Here is a 20806-nt window from a genome sequence, read left to right as displayed (position 1 = left end):
CAAGAAAGAGCACAAAGTAGTTTCATTGACAGAAACATTTTTGTATTCAGAATGAAGTGACTGTGACCACACCTAATTGTCTCTGTAATTCAGTAACACTTCATTTTGGATTGACTATAATTCAAATATATATAATGAACATACAACAAGGAGACAACAGTGAAAAATTAAACAGAAAAGGCAAAACAATGGCTCAATATCAATGGCTCTTGAATTGCCCAGAGAATGCAGGAAAGGAAACAGGCTTGGAACCAGAAAACTCTGGATCTGGGCAGTGAGTTTAGAAAGGAGTATGTAGGACGAAGGAGGAGCTTGCACTTGAAAATACAAAGGGAAATTTCGAAAACAATGAGGCTATTGGTTTGACTACAAGTAATTTCAGATCTTAGGACTCATTATCTGATCAAACTACTGTGGCCTAATGATGCAAAACACTGACCTACATAAATTCTTTCCACCAGATCAAGTTTTTTCTAAAAATCTGGATGATCTAAAACTTATGCTGCATCAAGGATTATGAAACCTTCCAAAGCTGACCCCAAACTAGCATAAAAATGTGCATCTAGTACACACTCTATGTTGTATATTAGGACAAGTTTGACCGAGAATTATAGCTACATGTCCACACCTGATCCAGATGAGATTCATACTACTAGTCAACTGGCAGTGCACTGAGCCAAGAGTAGTCCTCAGGATTCAGAAACTGCTACCTGAAGAAACAAGTTTTAGACTGCTTATACTTTTAAAATCCTTTTTCTTTAAATGTTTTTGTTCCTGGCATTAGATAGCACTCCTGTTTTAGAGCTTTGTTTTCTGATTGTGCATTAACAGGCAGACTCCCAAAGACAGAGCTGCAACCCACCAGCCTGGGTGGTGTGCTGTGGAGCAGCCCCACAAACCCAGCCAGGGTGGTGGAACTACGCAACTGCACCTCACCTCAGCAGAGTGAAAAGCAAGGAGGTGGAGGACGCCTGCAGCTGGCCCTACAACAGCCAAGGCCTGAGGAACACCTCCATGCAACTGGAATAATCTAATTCCCTCCAGTGTACTTCCAGGAAAACTATTTAATGATCAAATTCAGATGCGTTTCCATACTCCAGAACTCCATACTCCAATTTCACAGGGAAGCTATTTATAGAAGCTAAAATCCCTAAACGGGGTATGCAATCTTAACTATATTCTCTAATAGCTTAGAACTGGGCAATGATAATGGCACAACAAACCAACGGCATGTTTTATAAAAATAGAGATAGGTCTTAATGACTCACAATAGCACTCCACAATTCAGTCTTCACACTTAAGTATAATATATGTGGAATAGGGAGATCTATGATTTACAGTTCCCTAAGGGAGGATGTTGAAGCATCTTCAACATTGCTTAGAGTTTAGCCATTAAAAATAGCTTTATCCACACAGCAAAATTGAAGTGCTACTGGGGCAAGAGTATATATAGTCCAGGCAGCTTTTATATGTGTGTGTGCATGTGTGTGTGCATGTGTGTGTGCATGTGTGTGTGCATGTGTGTGTGCATGTGTGTGTGCATGTGTGTGTGCATGTGTGTGTGCATGTGTGTGTGCATGTGTGTGTGCATGTGTGTGTATTTATCAGATATATATCTAACTTACAAAATAGTGCAAGAGAAGGTGCAATACACACCGATAAGAAAGAACTGTATTCAGATCTACAGAAAATGACAACTCTTGAAGCTATTAAGTGCTGCTGTCACTCTTCTACAGTAGCCAAGGTATACCTTTGCAGGCTAAAAACCAAACCTTCATTTTGCTGAGCACACATTCTGTGAAGTTAAAGAGGTACCAAACATGAAAGACTTTCCAATAAAATTGGAAACTTGTATTAACAGCAATATTTTGAAAGGCTGAAGCAAGTTTAGAACAGTTCTTCAAAGTCACCTTCTCACTAAAGCTTATGCTCCAATTTTACAAAAAAACGTTTATAATGCATTTTTAAACTGAAAAGCACAAGCAGTTCATGCAGCTCTTATCAATATAATCCTAAAACTAAACTGAAGCTACTCTTATTCTAGAATAATTTTGAAAATAGTTCTTTTGCCAATACACTATGATTGCTTCTAATTTCTAAGTTGTGAACAGCCAGCCAGTACCCCTCATTTTTGGATTGGTAAAAGAACATATCCATTCCTATTTACAGGGAAGTTTTCAGAAATATTTATAAGATTAACAAAAATGAAGTGTGAAATTATGGCACAATAGCTACTAATTTTATTTCACAGTACACCTGAACTTGTGGATTTTTTGCTTTTACTGACAGGAGGAAGTGTTGGGAACAATAAATATGAAGTTTACAATGTCTGACTGCACTAGACATTTAACTAAAAGTTTTATTTAATATCGAATAGCTATGAAATTTTACAGCCAGCTTGCAGACTGTACCTAAATACTTGTTTCAAGTTCTCTTGAAAGAAGTAAAATAGCTAAAATAGCCTAATGAATCTTGTTAAAGTTCAGAGAAAGATCATTATTTCAAATGCCTCAGAAATACATTTAAGTGTCATTTCACCTAACCCGAACAATCACCTGAACACAGCTCTCCACCTACATGTGAAGTTTCAGCATCTGTTTCCCAGAATGCATGGCTATATCCTGGGTAGCCCCTTAGACAATACAGATTTTTTTTAAACAGCTGAAGTTTGGTAAAGGCTGTTGCATCATAACAAATGCCCATTATTATAATAAAAGTAACAACTGTAATAAGGTTCAAATGGGAAAAAGCAATGATGGAATTCCCAACTTTGCCTACTGAAAGGCCCAACATGAGTCAACTTGCACCAGACTTGCAAACAGATGATAATGTCTGCTCTGCTAGGCACTTGCTCACTGAAGGCTGGATACACCCATGGGTAGGGCAACTTTACAGCATAATCACATTTAAGGTAATTACTATGTATGCATATAGAGCTATGGCTCCCAGTCTTATACCAGAAAAATATACATGAAAAGAGAAAGATGCAACTGAAAGAGACCAGAGTCTGCCAACCAGCTCCAGCGGATGAAGGATTAGCCAGAAGTCCTCTGAACTTACAAAGCTTCAGGAATGACTAGTTCCTGGCAGTGATTTAAGATATCCCCCACACCTTTTCCCTACTCCAAGAGCTTTGATTTTAAAAGCGAGTCTTGAGAATGAACCACACACAGTCCTAGACACAATTATTTCCCTCGCTGTACCACTTACTGTCACCAGAGTGAGAGGGCATTTCCCTCAACTACTAGAACCACTTTACTGCTACTACCAAAAGCAACTTGCTACCTACCAGATGTGATTCACAGAAGCACAACATTAAGTCCAAAAAAGCTTAATCCCAGATACAGTTATAAAGATGCCTGAAATACCAACCAACGCTTGGAAAGATCGTAGGCAATACGGATGTCTGTGTGCTGAGACACAATGGCCTACTACCTAGGGACATTCTGCAGCATTTAAGAAGCTTTGCTGTTCATCAGAACATAAGGCACTGATAATTTGAATCATCATTGGACATCTCTGCATTTGGAGATGACCAAAATACTTACAAATATAGGGGTTCACGATTTCTGCAAAGCTAGGTGGTATCAGTTTCTCTGTATCCTCACTTTACCTTTCTAGGTGTTCTGAGATTTCTGGAGGAGGTCTGTGTTCTGTACAATCTTATCTGTACCAACTTTAATTGCTACTGTGGAAAATTCAAATTTAAGCATTGCTCTACATGTTATTTTTCCCATATTACTTTAGCAGCTGTTTGAAGTGTTTTACTTCCTCTCCAGTGCCGTAAATCACCAATAAAAAGAAATAAAGACATCAGCACTAAATTGCCAAATGGCAAGAGATCTCTTGATTTTATTTAGCAACACAAACTCGCAGAAAGCCATAAGAATATTTTATTACTTAGTTGTTTCTAATAGCGCAAAAAAATGAAAGTGTCTCCAAAAATAACCATGAGAACTTTTTAAGTGACAAAGTAAATAAATATTTCACAGGGATACTTTTTGTGCCAGAATGTCCTTGAAAGAACCACCTCAAAGATGGAACATTTTTGGCTGAAAATTAAGTAACCAATCATATTTCCCTGACCGCATCAATTTATGTGAATATTAAAACATAAGGCTGAGCCACATATATCAAAAAAATGTATTTAGATTTTTATAGGTATGTAAGGTGATTTTAGAAATATGGTTATTAAACTTAATCACAGTGAGAAAATTAATTCCCAGGAGCTAAAGAACTGCCATTAAGCATTTGACCATTTAGAGCAGTGGCTACAGCCAGTTATTTATCAAGTAAATGCAGATGAATAAAAAGACTAGCAACAAAGGTTTTTCATAAACTCCACCCAGCTAGTGGTTGACTCATTTATGCCAACCTTATATCAAGGAAACATACTAATGATATTCAAAGTCAATACTTCATGAGGGATTGGGGTGGGGTAGGATACAGGGAGATGCTTGAATAGATGCACTGTTCATTTCCCTACTTCCAATTAGTGTTAAAAAGCAGATCAAAGAACTGAATAAATTGTCTAGATAGGGAAGAAATATCTGCAAACTATACCAAGAAGCAGGAATTAAAATCACTAATAAGATAAATCACCTAAAGAAGAACATGAACAAGAAATTTGGTTACAGTTTTTAGCAACTCCTTTCAAAAACCACCTAGACAGCTGAATGAAAAAGCAATAATGCACAGACAGCAAATCAGATATTTACTTTGTAATATGGCATTGAAAAGTTTATGATGCAAATCTTTATCACACTGTGACTGAACTCCAAATAGACCAGGGCTCTGAAATGCAATGGACTCTATGTTCCTCTTAAAATGGGCAAACCAGGAGATTTTTCAGATCTGTAAACCAGAGTAAAACAGAGAAAACAATCTCCTCAGATGAGATATTAAAATAAAAAAGCCTGAAAACAAATCTAATCCATGACCTTAGTCCCATGTTCACGTACCACCAAATTCAGTTGTTTCCTGGGTGATAAAAGAAATTACACATCATTGCTAGGTCCCAGTAAAGGCATCTTCTTTTTGCCATTGAGACTCAACTCTATGTCTGATTCCTACCTCTTCTCAAGAGCAGCGCTAGTGCTGCAGGTTCCCTGCTTAACATTTTCCTCCTCCTGCCTCCCCCATACCTGCATTCCAGAAACCTCCCCGCAAGGGTTTTACCTCCCCTGGAGCATTTACCTTGTCAGCGATACTTTCTGCTCTCCTACCAAGATGCAGCCATTTTAACATAACATATGATACTCTGAGGAAACAAAATGGGTAACTTCTATCTCACACATTTAAACACCTGTTATTGTAAGACTTGAACAAAACTAAGGCGAGACCTTTCTCATTTATTTCTGTTTTGTCAAGAATGCATTTGGGCGCAATTCGTGATTGGTACAGCTGCACTAGCAAACATCTCATAGTAAAGAACTTATGCAGAGGCAGTTTTACCTGAGTGGATTACAGGTTCAGCAAGTTACAGTTCTTGTTTTTGCTAATACATTTTGCAAATATATGCTGCATCTATCTTCAAAACACTCTGCCAGAACAAATGTATCAATACAGCATCCCCTTGTACCATCCAGCTTTCTGCATACAAACTTAGTTTTTATAAAAGTTCATATATGGAATTAACAGAGTAAATAACAGAACTTTACGTTCTCTAACTCCTGTAATGCCTATTTATGCAGGATCATCATGTCATGGACCAACAAAATGTAAGTTATTTTTGTCAGCTGCAGTGAGATTACACATTAAAACTGGTTTATAAACTGTGGAGTGTAGAAGGCTACAGTAAGCAGGGTACCCCTGGCCCACAGGACCTTATCAGTCTGCAGAAATTAAAATGAACCATTTCTTCCTTCAGCTGTACAGAGGTCAGTGAGAGACTGAACACCAAGAGGAGCCTAGGTCCAAAAAATCGTTGCTGCGCTCTATTTTAAAAAGACACAACCTGGGGCTCATAAAAGAATGACAAATACCATAATAGTGTGGTGTTCTGATCACCCTACCTCAAAAAATGTATGGCAGAGCTGAAAAAGCTCTAAAGATGATGGCAAGTTTGGAATATCTTTCATATGGAAATTAAAGTGGGTTCTTCACTTTTGGACAATGAAAGGGGCTAGAGATGTAAAATGATGAATAGTTCAGGAAAGGTAGGCTACAAACAACCAAACAATAAACTGTCATTAAAAGGAAGCTAATGTTAAACAGGCTCACAACTTCAGAGTGTGCATGTCTATAAGCATAATGTCTAACAGCCCTTACATGTGGTAATTCACTCATATCACAGTACAGTTGTGCAAACTGAAGTACAGTATGTATAAGTGGTTAAAAGAGAAATCAGCATTGAATACATATTTGGAAGTGATTATTTCTGGGAACAATCTGGTGAAGCACATTCTAGCRCTGTTTGCTTAATCCAGTGTAACAGGCAAGTAGAAAGAAATGAGTTTATTAACAGCATTAGGTGGAAAGTTTAAGTTGAGAGACTCAATGGATCAGAAATAAGTGGGCAGAGGTCCTGAAGGAAAGAGAGAAGCCTCAGTTCACTGGAGAAAAAGAAAGAAGAAACATTCAGGGAAGATACAACAACAAGAAGTTTAAAGTTTTATGCAGAATGACAAAGCTAAGTTGTTTTTTTAATTAAAACACAAATGAGAAGCTGGCATAATACAATTTGACAAAATTCATGTTAGTATAACACAGAAATTGCCTCAAGTCTCATTTTAAAATATTTAGGGTAACTGCCTTATTTCAATGCATAATATTAACTCTTCTCTTTTACATTATCATGATAAAGATGACATGAATTAATTTATTTTAAATTCATCTGAAGTGGAAAGCCTGCCACATCCTCACATGCTTCTTCAACATCTTCATGTTCACTCTCTCTCTCCCCGCCCCCCAAATTCCAAGTATGCTTAGAAATTTAATATTAGGTAAGTCAAAGTTTGCAACATTTCCACACAACTCAGGGAATTAACATCACAAGATTTAGGTCACTGTCAAATCAGAAAGTATGAAAGGCTGGTGGTAAGTGATGCATATAGGATTGAGGATTTTTAAATGTAAAATTAAAAAAGTTGCTTTTTTTCTTTCTTTTTCTTTTCTTTTTTTCTTTCTTTCCTTTTTTTTTTTTTTAAGATTTTTCAAAACTTGTTGCCAAGAGAGGCCCTTAAGCCCACAATTTGGCACCTATATACATAGCAAAACATGAACTTTGCATATAATCTTCTGAATGAAAAAAAGTCCTTTCACCAGGCTTCCTAAAATTAGGCATCCAACATAGGGAAGGAAATGGGAACAGCCTGTGAAAAATCCATCTTACAAGCTATGTTTTACATCCCAATTAGTTGAATGCTATTGTACGATAAGAAGTATGCGTCATTACTGATACTCAATGCAATCCATTAAATGCAAAGGAATATTTCAGGAGTCTTAAGAAAAAAAAATATTAGGGATTAGGGAGAAAAGGGCTCACTTCTGCTTCTCAGACACCATACATGCAAAACTCTTCAATAACAGATTAAGTTTTCTAAGAAAAAAATGGAATATCTAAAGTAACATCATAAAGTTGTTTGTCACGAGGTACCCAAAAACTTTTGGAGCAGACAAAAAAAAAAAGGCAGTCTTCTCTCTCTTAACAAAACTTTAGAGTTTTTTTTTTTAAATCATCTTACTAAGTAGAGTCTCAGTTTATTCCCTGTTTCCACAGAATTACACACTGCAGTGTATATTAAAGTGAATTAAGCAATTCAGCTTCCTCAAGTCTTTAACTGCTTACTCTATATGCTAAGTGATTTAGTTATCCAAATCTTCTTGATATTCAAAATATTATTCTTCACATGATTACAGTGGGCTTTTTTTCTTTTAATAATGCAACACAGTGGAGCTTCTTATTAGCAAGAATAGTCCTATCAAACATGAAAAATTTAACTGAATCATTTTCATATGGGTAAAAATTGTCCTTCATGTCCTTCACATATTCTACGTACATAAAAATGAGATTTCCTAGCAGAAGTATTTCTATACACAAAAATACTAAACAATAGTTTAAAAATTAACAGAATATGATTTAACTTTTTAGCTTAAATTTCTCTGTATGATATAAATAACCGAAAGACTACAAGATTTGTATTTAATTTTTTTTACGCTAAAACTTTTATAATTATTTTAATGGAAAAAATGTCACTGAAATCCCACGATAGGATGACTATATAAAACTTTTACAAAATCACACTTACCTTTTCTGTTGATATGAACYGAGGCCAATCGTTGTCTCGGTCTGTAAAAGAAAAAAAAAAACAACTTAAAATTGAAGAGACTGACAACATTATACTTCCTGCGGGGGTGGGGGGACAACAACTAATAAATTAGTAGATCAGATTTTGAAAGACAAAAGGGTAAGTTATGAGCTGGAACAGAAAATGCAAATCAGCTTTTCCCAATTAGTTACTTGAAGAAATGAAGCTATCGGCTTGTCTTCTTAAGCCAAAGACTGGTCCTGGAGAAGAACTGTGGTCAGTTCCAGCGGTAGGAACCGCTGCTCACTGTAAGACAAGCAACAACTAAAAGACAGAGGAGGAAAAAATTCCTGGAAAGTAACACTGTAGGGAGCAAAAGAAAGAGCTAGCATAGATGTAAGAAATATTACAAAGAAAGGCATATAAAGCAAGTAACAGTCAAGGAAGTATCTCACCTGCCTAACTCAAATTAGAAAACAAAGAATATTATGGTCTCCATTTGATTGGGAAACTTCATCTCCTTCCTTGCTAATTATTATCTAGCCTCTATTATTCACACCTTTACTGCCACTCTGCCGGACATTACACTTAAGGACCAGAACACAAGGAGGTTACAAGGTTGAGGAAATTCCAACTGCTTTAAAAGGCTACCAAATGTCGTCTTGATATAGCTAATATTACAGCATGTCACTTTTTTTTTTTTTTTTTTTTAAGTTCCCAAAGGATTTTGGAATCAAATGTAAGATTCCAGTCCTTTTCTTAAAGGCATTTTATGGCCAAGGCCTAGAATATTTGTCTTTTGGGAGTGGAAAGAAAGCTTACAGGCTGTGATAAAGTCCATTGCTCACACCTTTACTCATCTGACACAGTCCATCTCTAGTATAATGAAGAAGTTTGTTTGCAAGAGAGATTGTAATTTTTCATATTCCATTTCAGAAATAAAACCAACTCCCTTGGCTGGGCACTTCAGTGATTTCTGCTTCAACTGCTAATTATACTTTCTGTCCTAGTTCTTCCCATAATAAATGCATTTCTATTAAAAAAACAAAACAAAACAAACACTCAAACTCTGAACTCCATGTGCAAAAATTTCTGCAGTAACAGAACCTATATTTTGTTTTGCTTTTTGGAGACACTTCTTTGAATTTTTAGAGTTGCTACTATTAAATCATTCAGTCCATAAATATTTTTGTCCATAAACATGTTTGAATCTGAAATACTATTTAGGTTTACAGTCCAGAATTGGTCCTTGCCATGAATCAAAAACAAATTAGATTCATTGACACTAATTTTTATATGACTAAAGTAAGTCAGAAGTTTATCATGCAAAAATTTTACAACAGAATTAGTCTGTTTGTAACTTGCCAATTTGTTTGCAATTTTAAATGTCTAAGCAGAGCATCAATTAGCTTGTTTGTTTTAAAACCTCTGAAATAGAGGCAGACTGCCTTGCTAACCTGGGGGAGGGAGAAGGGGGCATGTTTCAAAACAAACTGTGTTGAAGTACACCACAATCAGTGTGATTTTTCCTCACTAGACAGAATGCTAAGGACCAAGGTAAATTGATTTATGTTGCCAATTTTATTATAATTTAAAAATCAACAAGTCAAGGAGCTTTCATTTAAACATATATTACAGATACCTTATTTTTTTATTCGCACTAGAAAAGAGAGAAAACTTTCTTGTTTTCAGCTGCTACCAATCAATTTCTCAACTTAAGGAGCAAATGAATAGGTAGGAGACCAAATAAAAAAAATGAATCAGCTGAAACTCTTTCTCCTGCACCTTGTGCTGTCAAAAGTCAGTTTAACACTTCAGGCAAGCACTTGTTCCAAACATCAAGCCAATGATTTCCTCTAGTTCACAGCAGTATGATTTTATAAGCTTTGCAGAAAGTACATACCACTTGAATATTTTAAGAAATGATTGTAATAAGCTTTAGACAGCTACTTAAAAAATACATTTATATTTATTCTTTTTACCAACTTTTCTATCATAAATCCGACAACCGTTAATCACTGTTTGCCTTTCCAAAAAGGACCTAACTTTGAACAATGCAACTATTGCCTACACTCTCTCTAAAAACACCTCAGACTACACCTGCCTCTGCGAGCTCTGAGAGATACTCCACAACCTACTCATGCATGGTGAGGCACAGACCGCTTCTTGTTTACAGGAATAAAGAGCCCCAACTACTTGACTGCAGCTGAGATGGCAGGCTGGTTTCCCCAAAGCAGCTGCCACTGATGGAGGGTGACAGACAAGCTGCTCAAGTAAGGCTCAGCATCCTCTGAGCTTTCTGCATAACTATAATATATAGTGTTGATGGGACGAAGTTTTGGATCTAAAGACCTTTGTAATATACTCAACCATTAATGCAGATGTACCCCCAAATCACCCAAATCCACTTTGAGTGTTTTCTCCATCAATTGAAATCTTCTGCTCTCCCTCCTTACCAAGCAGCTGCATATCTCCCTCCTTTCTCTACTCCAGCATAAGCACATTTATAGCCATTCTTTTCCCGATTTTGCCTGTTCCATTATTCCATGCTATGTATTCATCATACTGATTTTCCTGCCTACTGGGCAGAGACAACAAAAAACTGTTGAGACACTATTGCTGTGAAATACTGTTATAAAAAATATCTACAACAAAACTTCACACATAGCAGTGAAGTTAACAGATGTATAAAGCACCTTGTATTCCTTACCACGTTCCTTGAAAGTGCATTATCCACCGTCATTAAATCAACCCTTTTTTCGGCAATTGATTTCTCTTTAGAATCATAACTTCAACTAAAGCACATTATTCAACTGCCAACAGCTACTTGACAGTCAGTCAGATGACGGGGATCTTATGAAAAAGCACCTGAAATAGGTGTTACCAACACCATCCCATCCTTACCAATTAGCTTTGGCTCTAACAAGAGAGCAGGTTTGTTGTCTACAGTCTTAAGCATTATAACTGTCAGTCAAGACCCCAAATATTAGTCTTAGTCTAAGACCCCACCCAGGCCAACTTTTAGATAGAAGCCAGTGGAGATCAGATTTAACTCCAGAAAATAAAGGAACAAACAGAAATACACATCATTTAACAATACCCGAACTACTGCACAACTATAGATGTAATTAATTGTTGGGAGCTACATTCTCTGGCTTGTCTTACACTCAGATTTTCCCTCCTATGGTCTGAAGTCATGTGTTTGCTGTGAAATTATTAGTCGATCTGTATATAATGTTTAAAAACACAAATCATTTTGGTAAAGCATCATAAGTCTGAAGTGTATTTCATCTGAGTTCTAAACAAGAAGCAAAAAATTCAAAAATTCATGCTTATAAAGAAAAGCCTGCCTTTTGGCTACAGAATTCTGTTAAATACAAGCAAAATGACAAATACCAATGACATACATATATATATATATATATATATATATATATATATATATAAAATAATCAGGGTCAATCAAGAGCAAAGAAACACCATACCAACTTCAACAGCTCATCAGCTTAACTGTAGCATCATGGAACTAAACCAAAAATAAATCTGATGTGGCAGTTTCTATAATTACCACTCATTTTTATTATACATCAATCTTCAGAATCATGCAGTAAACACAACATGCAAATGGGGTTCAGTTACATGTTTTAAATCATTTTTATGGATCTTCAAATAAAATTGGATTTATTGTGTTGCAGTCTGGCATGCTCCTTTTCCTGGGCGACTCCACCACTTTCCACCAGCTGTCAAACAGAACTGACAAGAACTAAGCGTGTGCCAGTTATTCCTTCCCAACCCACTATTTAAAGTGCAAGCTTTGTTGCATACTGCTGGCTTATCAGCACTACAGTACTACAGAGAAATCTAAATTAAGCTCCTTAATAAATACAACTTATTTATTTCTCCTGTAGAGGATACATCTCTAATAGAACAGCATTAGCAAAACATGGTTTATAGAAAAATGTTATTAAGCCTTCTCTGTACAGGAGAAGTATTATAAATAACAAAATACTACCTTGCAATGGAAAGCTTAGTACATATCAGGAAGAAGGTTATATGTGAACATTATTAATATTTTAAGACATAATAAGCTAAGTCACAGGAAAAAATTTCCAGCTGGACCAATTTGCTGATCCAACTCACTGCCTAACAACAAAAAATAAGGCCAGCATAAAAGAAGCAGCAGAAGTGTACAACTGAGGAAGACAACGAAGTGGGAGAAGGAAAGGTCACCCCTTTCACCAGTACTGTGGGTTTATAATCCTCCCACCCAAAAGCCTATGTTCAAGGCTTGGAAATAGATTTCCAACATTTGCTGCTGTTGTTGTTTAAGGACAGCATATGCATTTAGGCAGTTGCTACTAACAGTTGCACACCTTAAGTTTTCTCTTAAATAACCTTAGAAGGATTAAACTATAAACCATGGGGCTTTCAGAACAGAGATCTTGAGACAACTTGCATACAAGTGAGAAAATTTGAAGGCATTCAGCCCTGGTTTCAAGATTCATCTTGAATTTGAACAGTGATTTATCTCCAAAGCCTCATACCTCCCAGAAATATTTTCAAATAGAGACTCTGCACCTGAAAGCATATGCTACAGGCTCCCTAACAGTTCTGGAACCATACCAGACAACTCGCTTGGATATATAGAGAATCAAAAAACTAGACCTTTTAATCTGAAGGCTGCCTCTAAAGACATAGCCATGCTTTTTAAAACTTTAGCCAGGAGAAAAACAAACAAACAAAAAACCCCCAACCCTTCCTTTTAACAGCTCACCAGTTTGTTATAGCTATTCTTCAGTTCTTGGTAAAAGGTCATGTTACCTAGTGCTACATTCAGTTATCTAAACATAGGCATCTGCTGCTACTTGAGATGGATGTCCTAGGGCAACCTGCCTGGTCTCCAGCTGACAGCCCAGAAAGGCGCATCATTTCTCCTATGCCATGTGCCATAACTGCCAGCAACATGCAGATGTCCTGGACACCCTAGGGCATCTCAAATAGCACTGATTATCTATGTTACCTAGGCAACTGAATTAAAGCCCTAATGCCTAAAACAAGATTTGAGGGGAAAAAATAAAAAAAAAAGGAGAAAAGCTCTTAAATGGCCAATTCCTAATTTCTTTTCAACGTGAAATTTCTGGACACCAAGTAGGCTTTCTTTAAGGCTATCAAAATTTTCCACTAACCAAAGTGTTCTGTATTCCTGCACAACAGTATTTACRCTAATTTAAAACACTCTTCCAGTTTTAATTTTCTAGGGACATTTTACATATTTTACAGTAAGGCAGGTTCCTACTTGTACAAAAGCTACTTACTGCTTGCCACTAAACCTTGAGAGATAACTACAGAACCGATATGTAGATGACAACTTAAGTCTTCACTGCTACATTCATGAGCTCTATGCTAATAAGTAGGATAATTAAAAGAAACATAATTAATGATGAATACCTTGCTTAAGGTAATAAAAAAAAAAAGAATGTTATAATCTGTAAGGTAGCTGAAAGTGGACTGAGAATGAGTCATTCTTGCCATGCTCTTTCATGACCTAAACTCACACAAGGAAACAAAAACATCAGCTGACTTTAGCTGATGCAACACATGCTATTGACATTGGCTCTGTAACAGTCACTTACTCCTGGGTATCAATTAATTATTTTTAAACTGAAGCCTGGGGATGGCAATTCTTCTTGTGCAACAAGAAGAAATTGCTTTTTTTTTTTTTTTTTTTTTTTTTTTTTTAAAGAGCAGGACTTCAGCTGTCCAGAAGTGAAGGTGATGAGCTGAGATGACTTTTATTCTTTTTATGAAATCATGTATGCTGGAAGGGACCTTCAGAGGTCATCTAGTCCAACTCCCTGCTCTGAGCAGGTCCAGTTAGAGCAGGCAGCTCAAGGCTTTGTGCCATCTCCAAAGATGGAGACTCTACAATTTCTGTGAGTAACCTGGTCCAGTGTTTGACCATTCTCATGTAGATTTCTTTTTCTTTACATCAGCTTGGAATTTCCCATATTGCAACTTGTGTCCAAAGCCTCTTGTTCTTCCACTGTGCACATTCAGAAGTCTGACCCTGTTAGCTCTACACCATCCTTCTTGGTAGCTGTACAGCAATAAGATCTCCCCATAAAGTCTTCTCTTCTAAAGGCTGAACAAGCATCTCCTCATAGGAGAATTGCTCCAGCCCCTGACCATCTTGGCAGCCCTCTCTGTTGGACTTGCTCCAGTTTGTCAGCGCCTTCTTTGTAATGGGGAGCCCCAAACTGGGCATAGTATTCCAGATGCAGCCTCGTAAGTGCTCAAGAGGGAAGAAAAATCACTTTCCTCAGTCCACTGGCTCCAGTCTTGTTGATACAGATCACTAGGCAGCTGGTCTTCTTTGCTGCATGGGTACAGTGCTGACTTATGTTTAGCTTCTTGCCCACCGGGACCTCCAGGTCTTTTTTGGTGGTGCCGCTTTCTAGCCAGTCACTGCCCAGCCTGTCCTGTTGCATGGGGTCATTCTGTCCCAGCTGCAGGACTTGTATTTGCCTTAGCTGAACTTCATGAGGTTCCTGTCAAGGTCCCTCCAAATAGTAGCCCTGCTTTCCAGTGTATCCACTCAATTTGGTAGCATCCACAAACTTACTGAGTGCACTCTTATCCCATCATTGCAGTTGTTAATGAAGACAAACAATACTGTCCTCAGTATTGATTCCTGAGGGATGCCATGGTTAACAGACTGCCAGTTGAACTTTGTACCGTTGATCATCACCCTTAGAGCTCAATGGTCAAGCCAATTTTCCACACACTTTATTGTCCACTTATGCAGTCTATATCTTAGCAGTTTGGCTATATGGGTACTAATAGAGATTGCATCAAAAACATTTTAAAAGTCAACATACAATGTCAAAATCTGAGGTAAAAAAAAAAAAAAAAAGTATTTCAACCTTACATGATGAAAGCACTATAACTGATTCACCAGAATAGAATGGTTGCAACTTCTGTAAGATATTTATTTTAAATTTAGCACACCATATAGTGTGAAGTACAGATCCTGAATAAACTATTAAAATTCCTCCAGCTAGAGATCAGTGTTGTAGATTCCCATGCATGCAACTCAGCCTTTTAGTGTTCAGCTTCATCACTGCAACACTACTGCAAGTCATGTTAAGGTTCTGTCTATTTGATGTTAAGGACAATTGTAACTCTGATTAGCAGCTTTTCAACTAACAGAGTTTATACCAGTTTATTAAAGACACCAAATATGTATTAAGTACAGGTAACCACACAGTTTTCTTTCTAGTCTATCTATTCTGCAAAGGCAGTGGAAAAAAAAATCTAGGAGCTGGCCTGTAAAAAAGCATTTCATATACTTAAGATTATTGCAATAAGGGTAAGTGTAGTGCTTAAAGTATTCCATGTTAGACAATTTGACTGAAAACAGGAGTCTTACCACTTTCCTTACTCTTTGCAGGAACAGGCTACTTTACAAATACCACTACAAAAGCAGAAGTACTTTCTAAAAAACTTAGTAGGAAGGGAAGATAAGTCACTCAGGAAAATAGTGGCCCTAATTACAGCATGCAAGAAAACATCACCTATATAGGGCAAGACTGCTCATGTTAAACAGAGCAACCTAGGAAACAGTCTTTTATGAATTAAAAGCAAATGAAAAAGCATTGCTCTGAGGTTAAAATTTTACTTTTTCACTATTTAAAATGAAGCCCTCAAAAATGAGGAAGAGTTTCAGCTTAACATGAAAGGATAACTTGCCAAAATAGCAATTGTAGCTTATTTCGGCACTGCTAACGGTTGCAGATGACACCATATTCAGAGGTGGAAGCATCTGCCGGGGCCAGACAAGGGTTCAAGTGATCACGACGCACCGAAGAGACTGCCTGAAATTAACAGAGGGAAATTCAACCATAGGGGAGCTCAAATGTAAAACTGGGAATAACTGACCAAGCAGTAGTTCTAAAGAAAAGAATCTGTCTGGAGATTAAAGCAAAACACAAACTATACTAGCCATCAAAATGCTGTCAGAGTGGCACCTCATTTTGGAATTATTAAAACAAGTGTCATTACACAGGGAAGCAACTACTCTGCCCTTGCTCAAAGCCTCAACCAGAGTAGTAATGTTCAAATTAAGCACCATGGTTTATGTACTTATAAGTGTATAGACAAATGAGAGTCCCAAAAAGAAAGTTACGTCACGTTTTTAAAAATCCAGATGAGAAAAGAAGGCAAAGGAGAAGCTACAGGTGTCGTTTAGTACAAAATGGTCCTTATGAAATAGGCAAAACCCAACTCCTCAACATGTATTAGAGGCAGAAAAAGGAGTAAAAAAAGACTTAAATATGAAACAAACATGCACTTAAGGAAATTTGTGAAAGTTTCTGCTCTGAAGGGTTAAAGAACAGGTAAGATAAGCATCTGCTGAGGACACTGCATCTACACATGATACTACCAGAAGAAAGTAACAGGTGATCTCCTGAGGTCCCTTCCAACCCAACAGTTCTGTGATTCTACAAAACAAGGGCCAACCAATTACACAGATTTGTGTAAATGACCTGCTGTTGTAGAAAAACCTACAAGTATAAATTAAAATAATTAAATAAATAAATCTCATCCTGAACAATAAACAGTTTGCATTAATACTATTCTTACCCCAGGTACAGGATCTAAATAATTTACTTGAACAGTTCAGAAAGCTGCAGAGAGTTCAAGGGAATTGATTTATGTAAAGAACAGATGGAAGTTAGCAAATTCTCTGGTTAGATGTAACTTAATCCAAGGCCAGAAGTACATAAATTTACTCAAGTATAAATCCTAATCTAAACATGTACGCTAAAGAATCAAATTCTCAGCTTTGTTCTATTAAAACAGAGGGCAAAGCTATACTGGTTTGGCACTTTCTAATCCACATACTAGAAGTCCACACAGAAGAGTACAATCTCTGCTACAGTTGTCTATTAGCATGAACTGATGACATTTCCACAGCCACTTTACTTTTAATAAATGCAAGCTTTTTCAGTAAGTATTAAAGAATTATGCTCTATTAATAGCTGATTTAAGTAATATAAACATATCTGGTCAAGTACAGATTTCCAATATATTTATTTTTGATAACAAAAATACTAAAATATGATTGTGTGAGTTGTTTCACAACAGATGAGTATTTCACTGACAGTATGCTGTCTAAGTACAAAAAAACAGTATCAAGAGGATATACTATAACTGCAGAGATGGAGTAGCAATCCCTAACAAACAAATTATGTAAGAGCCAGCATTTGATTTGCTTTACTTGGAAAGCAATTCCTTCAAACAAGAAAAGGACTTGCTTCCAGTGTAAAGATATCATTACTCCATGGAGAGAAAAATAAACCAAGATCAGAGATGGCTTAGACACGATCACTTAAATGATTATTAATCGCTTTATGCACTGTACTAGTTATTTTGGATACTAAAAAAATTGTCTGAAGGGCAGATAACATTTAGAAAATTTTGTTATTACTACATTGATGTGTTTTGTTCTACAGTGATGGATGAGCTAGATTTAATACACATTTATGAATCCTTACAGAAAGCCTCAAAGGTGAATGTTCAGTGACAGACAGTAAGTTTAAAACTTCAGTAATGGCTGTTCACAAGATATAAATGTGATTTTACAACAATGTATTTGCTTAGGTTTCATTTTTTCAGTTGCAGTAAGTAGTCACAAGAGGTCACCATATTAAAATTTACAAAAAATAAGTAAATTGTTAGTTAGAGAAAACATGCTGCATCATTCTGATTAAAAGGAACTGGCTTTAATTATGTAAGTCTTTTTAGCTTAATAGCCATAAGCATAGTAACTAATATATAAAACATGTATTTTAAAATGTGTCTCTTTGCTTGTTGTAAATCAAGTATTCAGCACCATATTGGGGTAAGTGGCAGTCAAATGACATCCAAAGCACCGCAAAGTTTACAGTGCAACACTCAGAAACTGACTTTGTCCCACCATCATATTTAAACAGGCTAATTTCTCCCTCTCTGTTATGTCTTTCAATAAAGTTGGAATGATCAACAATCCAATTTACTTTTCCATCTTCATATCAGTTTTTGAGGTGGTTCACAGCAGCACCATTACTTTCTAGTCCTGAGAGCCACAGCAATTAACAGAGTGCTTAAAAAAAGAAGACTCAGAGAGAACTTCAGATTTGTAAGATTAACTTCACCTGGTGAAAAAAAATTGTCTGAAATTCAGATTGTTGAAGTTGACTACATCCTTTTTCATCTTAAAACTGGGCCAACGTGTGTCAGCCATTTTTATTAAACCACTTTTGTCAAACAAAACCTATTCTAATAAAGTATGTGACAGAAAAGAAACTAAGCTTAGTTGCTTTCTCTGTTATCTTTATTCTGATCTGTGGCATCTCCATGCAAGCTTCTGAATCAAAACTGCAATAGTTGAGGCTGTAACCACTATAAGGAAAATTTCCACCATTCCACTCTATACATCCAAAATAAGCCTATATAAACTGTTATTATGAGAATATGTTTAGTACAACATGACATCTAAACAACTGTTTAATTAGGAACCTGTTTTTTTGTATTGCAACATTTTCAATAACAAGTTTAACAGATCATTTTGAAGAACCTAATCCTCTTCCAGTATAGCATACAACTTCCTAACATGCTGGAAATGAATCTTATGTCTTCACAATTCAGAAGCAGATTAGGAAGTTATCCTCTCTAGTATGTACCTCAGATGTTTCCTAAATGACACTGACAGCAGCTCCCAGCCCTTCAAACATTATAAATTTCTGGCACCTTTTTTTTCCCCCCCATGTGTACCTGAGAGAGGGAAATGCAAGCAGTGTTATTTGTTTTGGATCTGTGAAATCATTCAAACTTCATATATGAGGAAGTTAGATTGCCCATCAGCTTTTCCTTTTGACTGCCAGACCCTGAATGATGTAGTAAAGGGGTTGAAACACACTCGTCTCATATAACTTAAAAGTTATAATCTTAAAATTTGTAACAAGTTATTCTTGACTTACACTACTACAGTCATGATGTTAGTGTCAACCATAAAGATGGAGCAGTGAAAAATAACCTTAGAAAGGTTAAAAAAAAACCCTCATAAATATGAAACAAATAATTGTATCATGAGCTTAGAACTGTATGGCTTTCATGTTATCTGTACTCTTTTGGCCTAAACAAGACATAGTATTTACAAAACAAGCATTGCACTGGTAACTAATGAAGTAAAGCAGAGTCACATAACACATGTTCTAATCATTTAAAAAAAAATGCTTTTTTTCTGCATCTTTCTCCTCTCCTCCCTCTCAATTACCAGGGCTAACAACGTAAGGGAATTTTAACAAAAGATATCGTCAACATAAATACAATCCACAAAACGCAAGCGTATCAAATTTTGGTCAAGAAATAATAATACTGCTTACACTATACAGTTTGATTACCCAGTAGGCTGCAGTAAAACAAAATCAGACTTTAGACTGCCAACACTAAATGACAGAAAATCTGCAGTTCTTCCTTAAATATAGTGGAACCATTATACTTCAGAACCCAGTAACCCTAAGTATTAAGCCAAAAACTGACCTGTTCCTATGTCTTTTATCCCAATTACTGCCACCATCTCAAAATATTAGTATATACTCTTTAAAGTTACAATTTAGTTTGTTTTATCTTAAAAGAAAGCCATTTTTCATTGACAAAAAGAATGGTAACATTATACCTGGAAAATACATATTTGCAATACCAATTACCTCACTGCAGTAATTCACACTTTCCTGAAACCCAGTGGTGACTTGGTCCCAAAGGCTACTTCTAAGATTACAGAATCTCACAGCATGTCTCAGTTTCTCTGGCTGTGCTATCCAATTGCATTCCAACATTATATCAAGGTAAGTCTCATACACAAAGCAGCCCCAATTTTTTCTGGAAAAGAAATCAGGACAAACAGGGCACACTGAACCTGTGGCAAACTCCATCAGTTTTCTGATGTGAAAGACCAGGGAACCAGAACCTCAGAGTACACCAAAATATACTGTTGAAAATAACTCTAGAAGGCCAAGAAGTTTTTGGACTTACTGAAGTTCCATGGTTGCCTTTCTTCAAAAATTCACTCACCCACAAGTTTCAAAAAGCAGCTACCAAAAGGAGGGGGATAACACTGCTACTTGAGGTAACTTATTCTGCAACTACATACCTGCAATAGGTCTCCTTCATCGAAACGTAGCATTTCTATTATGCCATCTGACTGGATGAAAGCTGTGAAGCAAGACAAAAAAACTAAGTTATTTACAGAAAAATATTTTGGTAATAAAGTTAACAAAGTCAACTTAAATATCTAAATCTGCTGCTCCTACGACAACCCAATGCAGCAGTGCAAAGCCTAATAAAACAGTGAACTCGCACACAGTTTGTGACGTTAATTATCCTCTAAGAGGTCTCATACCAAGATGTTGATATTAATAAGCAACATACTTTGCAAATCAGTCTTCTGGCATAAAAATGTTTAACTCCAAAGTGAAAAACTTCTTCCAGATTGGCTGTGCCAAGTTAATTCAGTA

The 20806-nt window shown here is 36.4% G+C and overlaps 1 protein-coding gene across 4 annotated transcripts in view; it reads right to left on the bottom strand.

Annotated features, from left to right (window-relative positions):
• The window catches only part of TMEM131 (transmembrane protein 131), a 107777-nt gene that overhangs the window by 68570 nt on the left and 18401 nt on the right, over positions 1-20806 (bottom strand). For all 4 annotated transcript variants that reach the window (XR_003254131.1, XM_026069445.1, XM_026069447.1 and 1 more), the window contains exons 2-3: positions 20443-20504; positions 8250-8290 (exon numbers count right to left, since the gene is read on the bottom strand). Coding sequence is in view for 3 of the 4 variants with exons in the window: in XM_026069445.1 (XP_025925230.1) it covers positions 8250-8290; positions 20443-20504 (103 nt within the window). In the remaining variant the exon portion in view is untranslated. The remainder of the gene's footprint in view (positions 1-8249; positions 8291-20442; positions 20505-20806) is intronic.

Source organism: Apteryx rowi, unplaced genomic scaffold (genome assembly GCF_003343035.1).
Source record: "Apteryx rowi isolate R43461 unplaced genomic scaffold, aptRow1 scaffold_297, whole genome shotgun sequence".
In the NCBI taxonomy this organism is placed as follows: domain Eukaryota; kingdom Metazoa; phylum Chordata; class Aves; order Apterygiformes; family Apterygidae; genus Apteryx; species Apteryx rowi.
The sequence above is the reverse complement of the archived record's forward strand: the minus strand, read 5'-3'. Positions and strand labels throughout refer to the sequence as shown.